Consider the following 20,313-nt stretch of genomic DNA (forward strand, 5'->3'; position numbering starts at 1 on the left):
TTTCCAGACATTTTTTACCACTTTACAGCTCATAATGTTGTTTTCATTCAATTTAGGCCAAGGTCTGCAGCAAGCTGGCATGTTATTAACACACAGAACTTCTGACAGTATCAGTATGGTGCATTGGGGGTGCAGTACACACAAACAATAAAGAAGAGCAAAATTATTTTTAGGTTTTATTTTTATTTTATGCACAGCTTGTATAACACTGCGTGGAGGCCGAACAATCACACTCGGAACTTCTGACAGTATAGTATGGGTGCAGTGCACATAAACAATAAAGAAGAGAAACATTGATTTAAATTTGTTAATTTTTTGTAATGTGCAGCTTGTATAACGCTGCGTGGAGGCAGAACAATCACACACGGAACTAATGGTGTATACTATTGGGGTGCAGTACACACAAAAAATTAAGAAAAGCAAAATTTATTTTTTATTGCATTTTTTTTTAAGGACGGGACTTGTATAACACTGCGTGGAGGCAGAACAATCACACACGGAACGTCTAAAAGTATAGTGTATGGTATATTGGATTGCAGTGCAGCACACCGTACACCACAATGAAAAAAAAAGAAATGAAAAGCTGATGACAGCCTGCCTGTGTACTGTACCCCACTACACTGACAGCCTTTGCCCTCTGCACACTAACACAGCCTACCTAACACACGGCCACTGACCAGTACAATACCCAGCACAAACCCCTCTGCACTGCACAACACCCGTCTGCACTGCACAACACAACACCCCTCTGCTGCACAATACACCCCTCTGCACTGCACAACACACCCCTCTGCATCTGCACAGACTCCTCTGCCCCAGACCACTGCCAGCCCAGTACACCCCCAACTGACTCAGACCCCTGTCAGGCAAGTAACCCACCCCAAAGAGACTGACTACACGGCAGAGCTGTGCGCAGCTTGGAAGCGTGCAGCTAAATGGCGCCGAATTCTCCAGACGCCGAGCATTTAAAGACTTGGCATCTCGCGAGAATCAGACACAAGACTTCACCTTTTGGCCGCGAGCTAAGCCGGAAACTCGAAAGCGCAGCTTGTGGCAGACTCGGGGGCAATGTTCGGAACGGTTGGATTCCCCAGAATCTGAACTGCTCATCTCTAACCGTAATGCCCATTAAATAATATTTCCCACAGTAAGGCTTCTAATGAATTGCTGCTAGGGGTTTCATGGCAAAAGCTGCAGCTTTCTGAAAATTCTCCTGGCAGTCCCAGTGTTCACAGCACTTCCGGGTAACGCTATACATGCAGTGGTGTAATTATACATTTTGCACCCTCTTCATGGCATTTTAGGGCACAATGCCACCTGAAGTGCCGCTTACATGCATAATGATACCAGCAGTGATGATTATACATAATGCCTCCGGTGGTGTTGCTTATATGCAATGCCCCCTGTAGTGCAGATTCATAATGACCCCTGTAGTGCAGTTGCATGCCCCCTGTAATGCCACTGTATAATGCCCCCTGTAGTGCTGAGTCAATTCCCAGCCTGGCCAACCACCTCCACTGCTGCGAGGAGGAGATCGGAGCACAGGCTTACTCAACCCCCTTGGTGGCTCATGGATATTTCAAATATGGCACTGGCTAGTAAGCCAATTGGACCTTGTGGCCCGGCAGCCATTCACTGCAGCTGCCCATACACAAACTCTCATTGGTTAAGGAGCCAGTACCGCATTTGAAATGGTCGAGGTTAGCACCGTCAGTGGACATTACCTCTTCTCTATGAAGTCGATGTTGGAGTGCAGCAGGCTGCCAGTGCTCCTCGCTGTTGTCCTGCCTGAAACTGAGGTGATGACCTGTCAGGCACAGTATCCCAACCACTGTAGGTTTAAAAGGACCTTATACACCTTGATGAGCTCCCACTGTCCCAGGCTGATAAGCCAGGGTGTTCATGCTTTGGCCAGAGAAACTGTTGTAATAAGTTTTGCCTAGTTGTATCATTACGACACCACTGACTGTTGGAGCCCAGTGCTGGTTATAGAAATATATGGGACCTCTATTAATTTTTCCCCTGAATTTCTGGAACCAGCATTGGCTCAAAGAGCCCGGGGCTGGTTATACCATTTTCCAGTCGTATTTACTGCTGAATTCATGGAAGAATTCATCAGTACGAATGATTGTAAATTTGCTGATCAGATAGAACTCTATGGCCATATATGGCTGAGTTCTATTGATGGTGTACTTATTCCTACACCCGAATTTGCCTGAGCTTGGCATACATAAATATGGCAAATCAGCTGAATTCCCCTGATTGTATATTGGCCAATGCGGGGGTCCCAGCTGTAATTAAGATCGATTTGATGCATTCGTACCCATTTGATCTTAGTAAATTCCCTCCTGTATGTCATCAAATTAATTGAGGATTCTGTGTGGCATAATGTGTATTGGCATCCCTACAATGTGAAATCATGTAAACTAGAGAACTACGATTACGGTTTATAAAATAAACTAGGACACTACAATTCGGCATAATCTTAACTAGGGCACTACTATGCTGCATAATATAAACTAGGGCACTACTATGCTGCATAATATAAACTAGGGCACTACTATGCTGCATAATATAAACTAGGGCACTACTATGCTGCATAATATAAACTATGGCACTACTATGCTGCATAATATAAACTAGGGCACTACTATGCTGCATAATATAAACTAGGGCACTAATATGCTGCATAATATAAACTAGGGCACTAATATGCTGCATAATATAAACTAGGGCACTACTATGCTGCATAATATAAACTAGGGCACTACTATGCTGCATAATATAAACTAGGGCACTACTATGCTGCATAATATAAACTAGGGCACTACTATGCTGCATAATATAAACTAGGGCACTACTATGCTGCATAATATAAACTAGGGCACTACTATGCTGCATAATATAAACTATGGCACTACTATGCTGCATAATATAAACTAGGGCACTAATATGCTGCATAATATAAACTAGGGCACTACTATGCTGCATAATATAAACTAGGGCACTACTATGCTGCATAATATAAACTAGGGCACTACTATGCTACATAACATAAACTAGGGCACTACTACAGTATGCTGCATAATATAAACTAGGGCACTATAATGGACCATAAATTGAATAAATGCTGCAGAGAGGTGTCTCAATAAGCATTGGGACAGGGGCCCCTTCAATATGTTGCTATGGGGCCCACAAAGTTCTGGTTAAGCGTAGCGCTCATCATAGTGACTAATCATTTATAAATAAAAGAACCAGCTATTTGCATTTATTTACTTCTCAGAAGGGAAATGCCTCACAGCAGGTTTTGTTTGATTCCCACCATGGCCCTAACTGTGCAGAGTTTGTATATTCTCCCTGTGCTTGCGTGGGTTTCCTCCGGGTACTCCTGTTTCCTCCCACAATCCAAAAATATACTGGCAGGTTAATTGGCTCCCAATAAATTAACCCTAGAATGTCTGTGTGTGTGTGTGCATGTGTTAGGTAATATAGATTGTAAGCTCCACTGGGGCAGGAACTGATGTGAATGTTCACATATTCTCTGTAAATCACTGCGGAATATGTATGCGCTATAGAAGAAACTGTTCATAAATAAATAAATAAAAAATATACATTTCTATGATTTCAATCCCCTTTTAAACATAATTCTTATTGTTGATATTAATATGCAATGGGACCGGACAGAGGCTGGAGGCTGCAAGGTCTGCTGAAGGAGGATGTGAGTGGAGGCAAATCCAGTTTCGGAACCAGCAGGGAGTAATGCAGCTGCGTGTGGGAAGCAACATGGCCCCCGGACACTGTGGTGGAGATTGGACCCGGGTTTCATGCCGCTCTGCTACCTCCGGCGGTCCGTGGACATGTCCAGTGGAAGCATTGGAGAGAGGTGAGGAGGGCACGGTGCTGTGTTAGGGGAGTGGGGAGATGCATACATGGGGGGAATCAGGATGCAGTGGGTGAAGGGCAGTGTGTGTGCTGAAACAGCAGGCAGAGGAGGGTTTGACTGGGGTCGGGCCATCTCATGAGCACATTGGGTTCTGGGACACAAGTAACCACTGGGCCTGAATGTTAGGGTGTGTGATGGGGAGCAAGGGCCATGGAGTGGATTGGCTGGGGCAGGAGAGTGGGTGTGATGGCTAGAAGGGGGTGTGGAGTGAGGGTGGCTGGGTGAGGGTGTGTGTGATGGGCAACAGGGGGAGTGTGGGGTAGCAGGGGGACAGAAGTGGGGTGCCTGGGGCAGGGAGTGTGTGATGAGTAGCAGGGGGCATGGAGTGGGGTGTCTGGGCCAGGGTTAATGTGGGGGGTGGTAGGGGGCATAGAGTGGCTGGGGCAAGAAGGTTTTATTTGTTTACTAGTGACCCTGCTTTTGTACAGCTACAGCACCGTTATTAGAAAAATGTAAGAATCAGGGGCGGGTCGCTAGTTCTCTATAAACTAATGTACAATTTCTATGAGTGCCCACACATGTTGTAATCTATGTCCAAGTGGGTTTAAAACAGACAAACTGACCATCACAAGAGTAAAGTGTGTAAATGTCATCAGGATACTCAGGGGCGGATCCAGGAGAAAATGACAGGGGGGCACCATGAGAGGAGAGGGTTTGGGAGGGGGTTAGTGGTGCCAGTGTACATGCTAAGGGAGCGGTGAGAGAGAGAAGAGCAGAGAGAGGGCGGGAATGGGATTAAAAATAGGCCCTGGCGTTTAAAGTACACAGGCCCACCCTGGCGACAAAAGTGAAGAATGTAGTACATTATGCAACAAAATACTAGACCCCATTATACTTGCCCCTTACACATGATGCCAAATGGAATAAGCCAAAATTCACATAATGCCACATGGATAGAGCCAAAATTCACATAATGCCACACAAATAGAGTCAAAATTCACATAATGCCACAGAGATTAAATAAAAATTCACAATATGCTTCACAACCAGGGACATTGCGCGCCAAAGGCGCGCCTTAAAAATGTACACCATAATGCCCATTACATGTTAAGCCACACAGCATTATGTCCATTATGTATTATGCCAAACACCACAATGCCTATTAAAAATTATGCTACATAAGTGCTGCTTACCTACATGCTCATTGCCAAGGGTTCCATGCTCATTGCCAGGGGTTCCATGCTCATTGCCAGGGGTTCCATGCTCGTTGCCATGTGGAATTACATGCTCATTGCCAAGGGGTAATACATGCTGTCGGTAACTGGGGGACAGCCACCGCCAGGCAGAAGTGACAGCCATTGACAGCCAGGAACAGAGCGGGGGGCTGTCTGGCTGTATTCAGAGCACTGCAGGTCCCGACTATTTGAAATAATACCCCTTTCACACCAGAAAATGCAGGGATTTACCAGGGAATATTGTCGCAGGATCATGCAGGGACATTCCCGGGTTGACCCCTTTTACACCAGCCTAGTCCCTGCATTTTCTGGTGTGAGGGGGAGAGAAAACCACCTCCTCCCCTCACTTTAACCGGCTATCTCGTTTAACCGGCAATATATTTGGAACCCATTTACCTGAGACCAGTATCATATTGAAGAACTTTTAAGTGGGCTTCAAATGATTTTGGTCCAGTGAAACTGGGGTGCTTGGTTCCAGAGTAATCTGCTCTCAAACAACTCAGTTTACCCACAGTATCTCCGGAACCAATTGACCCATATGGACCAGCCTGGTATCAAATTGAAGGCCCGATTTGGGTTCGAATGACATCAACCACGAGTTTCTGTGATGCCGCGGGGTGAAATGGCAGCCGTTGGAACCTGGTGGGGGTCAGAACTATCGGGTCCCATGTTATCCTATGGGGAAAACGTCTAGATTTGTCTGACGATATCTCTGGTTCCCGGGGGGCTAGCGACACGGGGCTGGGCTCATTGGAAATCCCCGGTCCTCAGCTCCAAAATGAGCTATGTCTGAAATGACAAGGGGGGCACGTACCCGGGTGCCCCCGCCTCCCCCCCCCCCCCCCCGAATCCGCCCATGAAGATACTGAACAGATTGAGGCTCATTCAGATTTGGTTGGAGTTGCTATCGCAGTGATAGCACTGTATGGTGATGCAGCAGAAGGCGTCTATTACAAGCAGATACCTCCTGCTGCAGTAGTGATCCGAGCTGTGTCCTAGGACACCGTTTCGGATTTGTCACATATTATTGAGCATTTGTGGCATACATGGGGATGTGCCAGCTGCCTGTTACAGAGGCCATGAAATCTCTGTGCAATGACAGAGGTCCCTAGCCTCTTCCCTTCCCTTTCAAAAAAGGAGACCGTTGCCCCCCTCTTAGCTGACTCCAAAACAGCAGTAGACTGTCCATCACTGTCAGTGTGATGCTGGTCTTACATCGCAGCACCTCTTACCACAGGTGCAGAATGAGTGAAGTACCGAAAATCATGAACAAAGTCCATTGTCATATAACTATATCACCATTAGGCAGCACGCCAGGATCAACTTTTTAATGATATTTTATTTGTAACATCAATTAATTTTTAATAAAAGATTTTCAGTAAAATGGAGTACATAAAAAAGAGATAGGGAAACAAAAGCACTGGAGGACATGTGTAGCTTACAGTGAAGTATTCAGAAGTGCTGCATCGTTTAGACATATATTACAATATTGCTTGTGTGGTATTTCAGGTTATGATACAGAATGTGTACAGAAAATGAGCAATACATTAGATACCTCATGGGAAGAGGCAGAAGATATTTCTTACATACACTAATCATCGAGCTGGCATAAGGCAGCCACACCACGGTTTATCCAGTGCTTCTGGGGCTTGTTGGTGGGAAGTTCTATGGAGAGGACGTAGTTGGTGGAATGTCCAGTTGTTGATAGTGTTCCTCGTCTTGCACTGGTTTTATACACAGGGCAAAAGTATGAGTTCTCATGTGCAAATGTTGACGTATCTCCTGGTTTGAGCCAAATGATAGGCAAAGAATCATACAGTATTTTGGGAAGAGATTCTCCGATTTGCATCTCTTGTCTATCCCACCGCGCCCCTTCTAGGAAGAGTCCTTTAATGTAAGCACCATCTTCAGGAGACTTGTCCATGGTATTCTCATGGCAGGTCACCTGAAATTATAAAAGGGCAGAAATTAATGGGTCTGGTAGTGGCTACACACATAGAAGTTGCACACCTCAAAATATAGGGGTGTGCAGTGCATTTATCATGTCCAAATGTGCCTGTGTGCTGGGCCAGTGTAAGGCTTCCCAGCACCCTAGGCAAAACTATAATTCACTGCCCCCCCCCCCCCCGCACCCCACTCTGCCACCAATTCCCATTTTCCAGCCCCTCGAGTGAAAGTGTGTAGGTGGCATTTTAGACGTACCACAGTCATCACCTGCCTTCAGTACAAGGATGGCTTCCTCATAGACATCCTTAATGTTGCCATAGGTAGAGTCCTGGGGCCCTCGGCAGCTTCCTAAAGCTGCCTAATAGTAGAGATGGCCTTGCCTATGTGACCAAGGTTCTCATACGTTGGACACACACTTTGTAATGTTGGGAACCGTTTTGCATTACTAAATGCAGGATTGTGGACAGATGCAAATCAGATGAAAGTACAGTCATAGGCCAACCTCTACCACCACATTGGTTTAGGAAAAGAGCGTGCCTCTGGGACCACCGAGTAACACAAGTTTCCAACTTTCAGCTTTTCAAGTTTCAGTAACTTAAATATCTTGTCCTACAACATGAAATCTGTTATATTTGCATTTAGGCCACATTCCAAGTAATGCCAGACACAGCCTAATGCTGTGTACACACCAAAACGATTTTGTTTGGATGCAAATCGTGTGATCCGATTTGCATACGATCCAATCCCAATCCGATCCCATCTGTATTCAGATGAATGGATTTTATACAGATCCTACAGTACCTGCAGCAGGTAGGATCGGAATTGGTTTCCAATTCGGATCACACCAAATGATTTTGACACAATCTGCATCCAATCTGTCTGAATTGGATCCAGATTGATGGGATTGTGCCCAAATCGTTTTGGTGTGTACCCAGCATAACAGCTATCTCTTTGGCAGTCACCATTTATATAGTATTGAATCCCCTGCTCTGAGGGGCACACAGATAAGAACTGCTTCTTCCTTCTCCCTAGAAACCCCATGTTACCCTGATCCTCCTTATTTTACAACTAGCCCAACAAGTAGAACAAAGACTGTGCACTTCAGAGTGGTTTGGTCTTTATACCTACAGCCTGGGAGTGAGAGGGATAAATAGAGATTTTGAGGTTAATATAGAAACTCCTTCAGCAGTGAGTGAACCTCATTCCAAAGTAGCTTCTGTAAAAGCAGCACTGTGCACTGTGTGATATCTGGAAAAACTACACGGAGAAGCCAAGAGTCTTGCTCTGCCGATGCCCCATGATGTAAGGCCCACTGGGGCAGATGTATTAACTCAGATGACGTTATAAAGTGGTGATGAGTGGACGGTGATAATGCACTATTCATTCATGTTATTTCATATCCAGCCTGTGGCTAGACAGTTAGGAGCTGATTGGCTGGTGCATTATCACCTACCACTTTACCAGGTTTAATACATCTGCCCATAAAGTACAACATCATCAGTGACAGAGTTTCTAGTATCCTGTCTCCATAGTGTGAGCCTACTCCCATACTAATATAAATAACAACATTCTGCCAGTGCTCCTGGATACGGTGAGGCTGATGTATTAAGCCTGTTGTAGTGATAAAGTGGTGATAAGTGGAAACCACCAGTCAATCAGCTTCTATCATTTTTCAAACCCAGCCTGTGACTTGACAGTTAGGAGCTGACTGCTGGTGTTTTATCACCTTCCACTTAATCACCACATAGTGTGCGTGGGATGCGGTTAATTTGCCGGCGGTCGGGATCCCGGCGGTCGGAATCCCGACACTGGAATCCCGACCGCCGAAATCCCGAAACTTTCTCCCTCCGTGGGTGTCCACGACACCCATAGAGGGAGAATAAAATAGCGTGCCGAGCGTAGCGAGGCACCGGGCCCGCTGCGTGGCGAGCGCAGCGAGCCCGCAAGGGGGGGCGATCCATGTCCCCCCCTTGTCGGGATTTCGGCGGTCGGGATTCCAGTGTCGGGATTCCGAACGCCGGGATCCCGACCGCCGGGAAATCGTATCGGATCCGTGTGCGTAGCCTTTGAGTAGCACAAATGTATCTGGAAGATCTGATTTCTCTTGGCCTGCGGCTGACGATATGAAGGACCTGTGCAAAGTGTCTGAGTGAGCAGGACAGGAACCGGTAGCACACGTTATCCAAGGGTGAGCTGGATAAATTCCCTCTGCATTTCTCATTCACCTTTTTAGGTAATTCCTTATCTATTTCATACTATCTGTGATCCAGGGATGTTCTAGCATAGGCCAGTGGTTCCCAAACAGTCCTCAAGGCACCCCAGCAGACCAGGTTTTAGGGATATCCCTGCTTGTGCACAAATGGTACAATTAAACTGACTGAGGTACTTATTACGAAAGCTGTGCCTAAGCATGGATATCCTTAAAACCTGGACTGTTGAGGTGCCTTGAGGACAGTGTTTGGGTCTACTGGTAAGTGACAACTTTATGTTTGACCGAAACTCATAAGCAGCCCTTAATTTCCCTCAGAAATTCTTAATACTACGGGTGTAGGACACCACGCAATTCAATAAAGCCAAGCAACAAGTTATATGGCAAACCGCTGACCGAAGTTCAGGCCGGTTCAGGAGCATATCCTAATCATGTTTTGTTATTTTGTCTATTATAAGGTCAAGACAGAAGATCAAATTTATCTTACCTCAAACTGAAAGCCAATGTGATCAATGGGAATTGTGTATTTTCTGGCGTAATTCTGGGCAACGCCTGTCAGGAACGACTGAGTAAAATAAAATCCGGATATCCAGAATACTTTGGGTGGGCCGTTGTCTATCCAGTCCTATGACACATGAAATATCCCCATCAGGTACAATACTTATTACCGTAGTACATTTACTTATTACTGTAACTAATATGTCATACAGTACAGTAACAAAATATAACCAGTACTGGTGTTTTATGGATAATGATAAGTGTGCATTATATTGCTGATTATAAATTTAAGTAGATGCAATGAGAAAGCAAAGACTTAATCAGTGCAATATTCAAAATACTCATCCAAATTTTCTTCTTCTTCGGATTTTATGCTGTTATTTATATAAGTCTGAGATCGCAAACTCATATTTCTTTCTGTCTCGTGTAATTCTAGGTAACTGGTTTGTTTTATGATCCCCCCAATGTATAATATAGATGATAATAACAATAATAACTCTGAGTAAGCTTCCCCTCTGTCCCCACCACCAAAAAGAAGGCATCACTGGTGACTAGAATCCCGGTCATCTGGTAGTTACATACAATAATGGTCAGGACTGACAGTCTTTTAATAAGGATTAGTAAAAAAACTATTTTTACAAATGTTTTTTTTATTTATTAAATAGTAGCATTTATACAAAAAAGGGATTCCCTATTTATACCCCAAACCATTGGTGTGCTGAATGCTTTGTGCAACTTTCACTGGCTTACAATTTACTATTTTTATTCTTACTGTAATTTTTTAGTCAGTAAATTTACTGCCATCTATTATCTTGTGTTTTAGTTTCTGTCACTTAAGCTCAAACAGAGCATGGCTAAAAGAATAAAGAAATAGTAGGGTCTGGGGACAATAAGTTGACTAGGGAATTTGTGGAGTTTATATGTTCCCCCATGTTTGTGTGAGTTTTTCCAGTGCTCTGATTTCCTCTTACACTGTATTGTGGGTTATTCCTGAAATATACAGTAGACTGTAAGCTTCCCTGCGGCAGGAATGGATGGGGATGATTAGATATTCTATGCAGGGTCAGTGAGACCTTTAACGAGACCTGGCAATGGGGCTGTGGCTATATCTGGGATGCATGGTCACGCCCCTCCCAGTAAAAAAAATAGTTTGCACAGGGTGGTACCAGGGGTGCAAGGCGCTTCAGGAGCCCACTTGTAACACTTACCCTCTCTGCTCACTACTGCATCTGTATGTTCTCTCTGCCCACTATCCATTGCCCACTAAAGTCGTGTGCCCAGCAGGAAAAGGAGTAATTTTTAATCCGGACAAACCCTGCTACGCTGCAAGTGATGCACATGGATATATATTTTTTTATTATTTGTACGCAGAGTAAATACTGTCTGCTTTTGCATGTAGCCCATGTATAGCTTTAGATTGTACATGCCCCTCTAAAATCTAAGGGGTTTATGTAATAAATGCTTCAGATTATGTTTATTCCAGAAATGTATACTGTATATTGCAAGTAAAAACATTGCACTTTTAAATGTCAGACATAAAGAGACCATCAGAAGCCCCCCAGTGTTGCTTAGTAACTAGCCCTAACATCTTTCTGCACATGTTACATCTGCCTCACCGGCAGATATAACATGTGCTCCCAATGGTGGAACTTGTGAGTGGGCGTCCCAGGGATTGATTCTATTAGCGCTGAAGGGTGCAAGATGCCGTTCAGGTGCCATTTAAACTCTGAAAACGGCACCTAAATGAAGCTGATCTCTCACCCTTTGCTGGGCCGAATTTGCTTAAAATTGCTCGCACCCCTATGTAGGTTCGAGTACTTTTAAGAGAATTCAGTCCGCTGTAAAGTGTGCCTGGTGCCATGATGATTCGTGAGTGCGAATCATTCACACCTAATAGGATTGACCCCCTAGGCTTGGAAATATAATCTGGGCCCCCTCCTTTAACCCAACCCAAGAAGTGATACAGGGGGCAATACACCTGCTGCACCAATGGTAGTTCCGCCTCTGCTAAACCAGCCCCTTTGTATCTAGTAATTTTGTGACTTGAAACATGACTTTTGTTTTGAAACATTTTGAGCAATGCATTAATATTAGCATGGGACTTTTTTTTATGTGATAAAAATATATATTTTTAATACCACAATGAGTCAGGAGGAGGCAGCACCTGCTTACAGCATACTGCAGTCAGATCTATTCAGCAAGTATAACAGTAATCTATCTGTGTAATAAAGCCTTTCATTCAGAACCATGCAGAACTGCAGTATAACTACAGTATGTTCAAAGCAGAAAGGGTTCAGAACTGCACCCAGAAAATCACTTCTGCAGGAATGCAGGTCCGGCTGTAAATACATGTGGTAGGGAAAGTGTCCAGCCTACTAATGCATTTGGGGGCCCATTCTGGTTCACTCGCAGTAAACCGAAATCGGCCCCTGACCCGATGGCAAACCCCATCTGTGAACGGATGCTGTGATTTGCAATGTTGCCGGACTGTTCGCGCTGAGCGGTATGGGCCGGGGGCGTGTGGTGGCAGGCTTGGGTGTCCCCCATGGGAACGCCCGGCGTTTCATGGGACTGCGGGCGGGACAAGTTGTGCTGAGGGCAGACGGCTGATGTCTGATCACCCCTGTCCCAGTAACCCTACCCCATTGTTTGCTGTTTACTACTGCTGCTTATATTGCCATCGCCTTGACAAAGGTCCGCACCAGGACCATGAGACGACACTCACAGGTCTGTCTTCTCCTCATGGTCTGGGGGCCATTCTGGTTTATTCGCAAGGCTGCGAATTCGCAGTGGATCTTGTGGAGCCCATGCTTTAACGGGTCAGAGCTGTTTTTTTCACAGCACAAGGGGGACATATGCAATATTAGCCTTGTGGTTTTAATGTCATGGCTGATGGGTGTATCATACAGTTCAATGCTTTATATTTGTGAGAAAAGTAAAAATTGTGAGGTAAAGTATAAAGCTGCGGTAATGTGCAGCTAACTGCCGCTCAATAACCCCTTCATTAGTATCATTGCCATTAAATAGTGCTAAGTTCAAAGATGTGCTCAAGCTCTATGTTAACGTATCATACTGTACCTGTAGAAACTGCAGTCTGCTGAGCAAGTCAGACACATAGCTGCCCAGGGGCTTCAGGGAGGGGTAGGACTTGGCTGCCCACATAGCAGGCACCCTTCCCACCAGCATGCTGTTAAACACATTCTCCAGCTCTGAAGACATCAGCACTTGGCCTTTGATTGCTTTACCCAAATTTATCAGACTGTTCCGCACAACTTCTGTGAGCCTGTGGCAAAAACATAAATGGGAGATTTGCAGTGGGATACATGACATGATGGGTTTTTTCTACTGGCATGAAATTAGCTGAGGCACTTGCAGCCTGCAATATGTGATAAGTCAGACAACCTCAGGTCATATTAAATATCTGTCCCATAATTCCAGAAGATTCAAATCCAACAGTAGGAGCTCATACAGACAAGATCCTTGTGTCTTCTAGCTGCATCTGATGTAAATATGCAAGTGTCTGTGCGTCTGCATATACAGGGACAGGTCAGGATAGGTATTACTGTACCACCAACATGCAGCACTCTTCTGTTATTTCCCCACATCTTGCTCTCAGCTATGATTTATCAGGCAGAAGGATTTAAAGACGTTTGTTGGTGTGTTTGAGGCTGAAATTTAAATTGGCCGATAAACACAGCATGTTTTGATGAACATGATTGCCGTTTTAAATTTCTGGCATAAATAAACCTTGTAAATGTACCCAATGGATACCAAATGCTATTCTACATCAGGGCCGTAACGGGATACACTGTATAGCGATATCCCCTTATACACCTAGCCTCAATACACCATACGTCACCAGAGCCTGGTACAACTGTCCCTTCCAGTTGCTTTATTTGTGTGTATCACTGTGGGCCTGATTCAGAACGCACACCTCCACCGCCGCGCAAATCCCCTCACGTCCATATAACGCTGGTTGTTTGCCTGCTCCGAACACCTCGGCGAGTGTGAATCACACCCAAGGTGTTCGCTCCCTGGGTTTGCACATGCGCATATTCTCGCAGGCACATATACAGACTGCGAATATCAGCTGGGGGGACCGAATCACCCCCTCTGTGCGGATGAGTCGGCTGGGATCTGGCTCTCCGATGGAAGATATTTGGTACATCTGGGACACATCATATACAAAATATATTAAAAATAGGATATTTCTATCATTATCGTTTTCCCGTCTAATATTTGTGTAATTAACTGAGGCAACTGTAATGTCTCTCACCTGTTAAAGCGGATTAATTCCTGTCTAAGTACTGTATTCATCGACTCTTCATAGACAACAGGATATTTCTCCATTACATTCTCCAGATTAAAATCATGAGGTAATTTGTTGAGTATATCTCTTGCCAAATCTTCCACAATTTCCTGTTAAATACAAGGTTATTAATGAACTATTATAATGTGTATTAGGCATAAAAGAGATAGCGTGACACGATAGTGTTATTAGACATTACAGAGGGGGGTTGGAGTTCACATTAGGTTTATTTTCAGTGAATAATGTATATGACTAATGCAATAATTAGAAAAAAAATAAAATATAGCAGCGCCGGCTGAATAATAATGCAATAATTACATTACTTCTAAAGCTATTTACAGGGTTTTGCACATATATTAACATCAATTGAGTACTATATATGAACTGTAATAAATAATTTGTGATGTCATCACTTATAATATATTGAGTCCTTAAATTAACCCAAGAGTATAGTGTGAAGAATAATGCACCCTGTATTCTAACTATTACTGATATTAGATATCATGCCTTGTGCTTTCCATGGTCATTGCCTCATATCAGTATCATGTACAGTATGTTATTCTGTATGTTACTGACATATGTGATTACACAGTAATTGTCTAACTGTACATTGTTTGAGATCTTTATGTTTAAATAGGGATCACATACAGTAGGAATGCAAACCATCTCCCATGGGGTTGCGATCGTTCCATCTACAGCAACTAGGTCGACAAGCATTGGGTTGACACCACTAGGTTGACAGGCAGCAAGGTCGACATGGGTCTAGGCCGACATGGGAAAATGTCGACATGGGTCTAGGTCGACGTGATATTGGGTCGACACAAGCATTATGTCGACATGGGCAAGGTCGACAGTCAACAGGTCCACATGGGGTTTTTCACTGGTTTTTTTTTACCCGAATTTCGACACTGTCGACATGGACACAGTTTGAAGTTCACCGCTTCACTCGCAATGCTTCGGGCACGATGCCTCGCTATGCTCGGCACACTATTTTATTCTCCCACCACGCCCTAGTGGATGGTAGTGCATGAAAAACTGCCTGTCGGCACATGTCGGCTCCAAAAACTGAAAAACCCCATGTCGACATTTTGACTGTCGACCTTGCCCATGTTGACCTAATGCTTGTGTCGACCTAATGACCTGTCCACCTACACCCATGTCAACCTAAATGCATGTCGACCTTGCTGCCTGTCGACCTAGTGGTGTCGGCCCAATGCTTGATGACCTAGTTGCTGTAGACCCAATGACTGAATCCCCTCCCACGTGGGTCCTCTACTAAAACTTTGTATGATTGTGCAGCCATAGGCAGGTATTCAATGCGGCCGGCGAGGGGGTTAAACAGCGAGGATTGCAGAAAACCAGCGATCCTCGCTGTTTAACCCCCTCACCAGTCGCTCGCCCTATTCAACGTTCCAGGGGAATCCTCGCCGTCACAGGACGGCGAGAATTCCCCAAAACAGCGAGGCAAAAAAAATGCAGAAAACGCGCTGTATTTATCCGCGAGTCTCGCTGCTTCTGGAGCCGCATACGCCAATTCCCCCTCGCTCCGTTTGAAATTGGCGTATGAGGGGGGTGCGTTGAATACTGACAGGGTGAGTGGTGACAGCGAGCAGGAAGCCCTGCTCGCTGTCGCCGCTCGCCCACAGCATTGAATACACCCCATAGGGCAGTATTCAATGAGAAAAAATCGCCGTGTTTTATGGCGAGTTTGTGCTATTTTCGCATTGGAAGGAGCATTTTGCTCTCCAAAAGTGAACCACCCTATTCAATGTGATATTTTCGCCGTCTTTTTAAGTGATTTTCGCCGTGTCTCTCCGTGTAGCAATTCTCCATCTTTTCATGGAGAACTGGAATGTGAACTTTTAAAATAAAAGGTTTTTTTTTTTGTGAAGGGGTATGTTATTTTTATTCGCTGGCTATAGGGGGGGGGGCAGCTTGTGCTGCCTGGGTCCCGGGGAGCCCTCCTCCCCTCCACATATGTTCTGGGGCAGCCAGGGAGACTTTAATCTCCCTGGCTGCCACCGTCCCCCGGCTCCCTGCCAGCTCCCTGCCACGGACGCTCGTCCGCTGCAGGGGTTAAGACTCGCCGCGAGTGGCGGCGAGTCTTAACCACATTAAATAGTGGGAGCAGGAGTGGCAGCGAGCCCTCCGGAACAGGGCGAGAGAATTTTTCTCATTAAATACTGCCCATAGTCTAAATGTGTCCATCTCTCATTGCTTTTTAAAGACTAGACCATAACAATGTTCTACAGAGGTGCTATTCAACGCCAACCCTTATATATCCCCAACAGGTCATGTTTCAAGGATTTCCGGCTGCAGAAGCAGGTGAGATAAATACCAACCCAGCAAAATAAATGAACTCACCTGTGCTTGATAAAAGGCATTCAGAAAACATGACCTATTGGGGGTACTTGAGGACTGGCGCTAAGAACCCTTGCTCTACAGTAATCTCCCAGCATTGCAGAAAATACAGTATGCAACACCAGTGCACAGCTGTTATGCAACCAGAACACAGCCTCGGAGCTGACTTATATATATCAGTATCAACAGCTTCTCCTTTATTTTCCCTTTCATCTCACAGACAATCCAACTAGTCACATACATTCTCCACATGTCAGTAAATCGTAGATACAGCGCTCGGGATATAGGAGACATGGGACCGGGAGGTGGAGGTAAGTTGGAGCAGTGAGGAGAGATGAATTGGCTATAAATGAGGAAGGGAATGAAATACAGTTCACAGGCTGACAGAATAGAAGAGCAATTACAGGAAAGTGAAGGAATAAAGGTGCCTCTCAGCCCTTCCTATATGAGCTCCATCAATAACTGGCCATAAAGTGCCATCACGCAGTCACCCCCTCCAGTACAGGCTGCAGCAGTTGATGGTCATAGCCATGTATGATATATAGACACTGTACATATACAGTATTCTATGGACTGTGTACAGTATTCTATGTACTATGTACTGTAATCAGAAAGGGTCCTTTATCAATGTCAGGCATTGTAACAAAATGCATCTGAAAAAAGTTGGGTCAAGTTTGGTTGCATTCGTTAGTCTGTAGCTGAGGCTCCTTTCTTTCACGTATCCATTGTGTTGACATATCCACTGTCGACAGGGTCGAAAGGTCGACAATGGGAAGGCCGACAGTCAAAAGGTTGACATTGGCATTTAACTTTTTTTTGTCCCGAATGTTGACATAACCAACATGGACACAGAAAGAGTGCACCACGTCTGCTCGCCATGCTTTTATTCTCCCACCACGCCCTAGTGGATGGTAGGGTATGAAATACCGCCTGTTGGCACATGTCGGCTAAAAAAACATGAAAACCGTGTGTCGACCTTTTGACTGTCGACCTTCCCATAGTCGACCTAAAGCTCGTGCCCACCTTTCGACCATGGGTATGTCGACCATTCATAGGTGTTTACCTACTGACTGTCAACCACTGGGTGTCGACCTAGGGATTGTCAACCTAGACATGGTCGACCTAGGGTCCGGATACCTTTAAATATATGTGCAAGTGACTGTTGCACCAGTTTTTGACCAGTTAGATGCAGTTATCACCATCAGTGTTATACATACAGCAGAGTTACAGCACCTGCAGCCCAGACCCCTCCAGGCGCCTTCGTTTGCACAGCCATTTTGGTCACTTTTTACTACTAAAAACCTGGGGGCCCAGGTTGTAGTAGTGAAGAGTGACCACAATGCTCACACTGTACTCTGGCAATATATGTACTCTGGATGTACTCTATTACCTCTAATGCATGACTAAAGAAGTCATGCTTAACGAATATACATACAGACAGACTAAAATAGAAAGACAAGGGGCAAAGAAAGCCATAAAATACGTTGATCGCTCATCCTGAGATTCCTGAATAAAGCTCATTATATTGAGATGGTCCTTATGCAGTTGCTTGGGGATTCAGTGTAGCTAGTTTAAGACAACATGAAGTCACTATTGCCGGGAGATTTAGGGCCGGCATGTACCATAAATCTAGTCAGAATGTTTAGCAAGAGATTGCACATCACTCGTATTTTGTGTAGCGTGTGATGAGCAATCAGCGATTTGTATCACCAGAACACTCCCTGAGCTTAACCTAAATCTCCCGTGCTAACTCTCCCATGCTTGATCTCCCATGCTAAATCTCCCATGCTTAATTGCTGGTGCACATCGCTGACACTTTCTGAACAATCTAGATTCCAGGAAGCTCAAGGGTAATCTCCCACGCTAAATCGCTGGCACAAATCTCTACGTGTGCAGGCCTCATTACCCATTTTGGCTTCCATATGCCCAATAAATTGAGTCACCTGATGTTTGCATACAGGTAGGCTGATATGTAGATTTTGGCCCCAATTCTGGTTGACTTGCAGCTTACTGAGTCCCAAAGGCCTCCACGGCAAATACACGCCCCCCACACAACCAGGCAAGGGGAAATGTTCTGGAAACACACCCCCTCCTATGCATGTGCCCAGAGCAGGAGAAAGCATTTGATGGTTGGCGACCATCATTTGATTTCTCCTAGGCTCACAAATACAAGTCAGTGGAGACTGAGTTATATTTGCGGGCTCCATGACAAAGACAGCACACAGCGTCTCGGCGGCATTTGCATGGGAATGCCCAGTGTTTGCATGCCCATGCCACGCTTGTCGTTCCCATGCTCCATGCCCCCATAGCTGACATGTGCAAAGATTTAGAGGCAATCTGACTTAATATTAACAAAGTTCTGCCATAAAACATATGCCATTAACCCCTTCCCGACATTTGACGTATATATACTTCATGGCCGGGATGTACTTCCCGACACATGACGTATATATACGTCATGACTTTAAACTGTCACCGCGTCTAGGGACGCGGTGACAGAGGGACGATGTCTGCTGTCCCTGACAGCAGACATGTCCCAGCATGCCCAGGGGGGGCGGCGATGCCTCCCCCCCGTCGGCGATCGCTGCGATTGGCTGTTCAATGTGAACAGCCAATCGCAGTGTTTTCCTGTGTTACCGGCGAATCAGACGCTCGGTAACACAGGGATCAATCACCGCCGGGTGTGAGGGGGCGTGAGGGGGTCACCGGTGATGACCACACCTCACCCCACCTGCCCCCAAGGCTGTGATTGGTCCGTCGGACCGACGGACCAATCACAGCCATGGCGCGTGATTTAAACTAACGGTGACTGCGCTGCAGACGCCATTCCGGTCTGGAATTGCGTGCAGAGCGGTCACCGTGCCAATCTGTCGTGATATACTGACCTGATCCTTGCCTGATACTTACCTGATCACTGCTGGTAGCGTGCTGCCAGCAGCTGGATGCTTCCTGGATCTTGTGACTTCCTGTGTGCTGCTGCTGCAGTGTCATAGAGTGACAGATAGTGAGAGATAGTGAGAGATAGTGAGAGATAGTGACAGAGAGTGATAGAGAGTGCTATATTTTGTGTCTGCTGACCCCCCTTTTGTGCTGATCAGTATATCTGTGCTGATCAGCAACTTTTTGGGGGTGCAGGGTTTTTTTTTTTATATATATACCTGTCAGTTGCACCAAAGGTTGTGCTGCCTGTGCAACTGACTGCTGCCCCCCCTTTTGTGCTGATCAGTATAAATTAACTGATCAGCAACTTTTTGGGGGTGCAGGTTTTTTTTTTTTATATATACCCTGTCAGGTTGCACCCACAGTTGTGTGCCTGCTGCCCCTCACTGCTAATCAGTGTTGCATCACTGCATCACTGATCTGCAGTTTTTTTTTTTTTGGGAGAGTGCAGTGGGGTTTTGTTTTTACACCCACGTTGCTTTTGTGGGTGTCCAGTGGCCGCTGAGCGCTGATCAGTGACGTACATCACTGAACAGCATTTTTGGCACAGGGTTGATATAATTTTTTTTCTGCAGTTTTTTTTGGGGAGAGTGCTGTGGTTTATTTTTTTTAAATTGTTTTTACACCCACGTTGCTTTTGTGGGTGTCCTGTGGCCGCTGAGCGCTGATCAGTGACGTACATCACTGAACAGCATTTTTGGCACAGGGTTGATATAATTTTTTGGTACTTGTTTCCTAGAACGGCCACAATCGTGAGTGATCGTGGCTCTTAATTAAGGGACACGATCCTCACGATGTGGCCGATTTTTTACAAATTTTTCACTTTGATTGACAGAAATCGGGTCAATCGGTCGGTCGCGACCAATTAAAATCGGCCGCGATGCGACCGACCGATTGACCCGATTTTTCCATAGACTTCAATGTTAAAAAA

General features: G+C 45.3%; 1 protein-coding gene and 1 long non-coding RNA gene across 2 annotated transcripts in view; one reads left to right on the forward strand and one right to left on the reverse strand.

Annotated features, from left to right (window-relative positions):
* The first annotated feature begins 2,736 nt into the window (after positions 1 to 2,736).
* Positions 2,737 to 20,313, forward strand: part of LOC146020271 (uncharacterized) — a 40,369-nt gene continuing 22,792 nt past the window's right edge. The window contains exons 1-2 of the long non-coding RNA XR_014450760.1: positions 2,737 to 3,883; positions 9,733 to 9,926. This is a non-coding gene — a long non-coding RNA (uncharacterized LOC146020271). The remainder of the gene's footprint in view (positions 3,884 to 9,732; positions 9,927 to 20,313) is intronic.
* DNAH3 (dynein axonemal heavy chain 3) overlaps positions 6,440 to 20,313 on the reverse strand; it is a 399,027-nt gene continuing 385,153 nt past the window's right edge. The window contains exons 58-61 of the mRNA XM_083153252.1: positions 14,049 to 14,191; positions 12,851 to 13,055; positions 9,762 to 9,899; positions 6,440 to 7,063 (exon numbers count right to left, since the gene is read on the reverse strand). Coding sequence (XP_083009378.1) covers positions 6,710 to 7,063; positions 9,762 to 9,899; positions 12,851 to 13,055; positions 14,049 to 14,191 — 840 coding nt within the window. The 3' untranslated portion in view covers positions 6,440 to 6,709. The remainder of the gene's footprint in view (positions 7,064 to 9,761; positions 9,900 to 12,850; positions 13,056 to 14,048; positions 14,192 to 20,313) is intronic.

The sequence above is a fragment of the Crinia signifera genome, chromosome 7, assembly GCF_055691185.1.
Source record: "Crinia signifera chromosome 7, ASM5569118v1, whole genome shotgun sequence".
Taxonomy (NCBI): domain Eukaryota; kingdom Metazoa; phylum Chordata; class Amphibia; order Anura; family Myobatrachidae; genus Crinia; species Crinia signifera.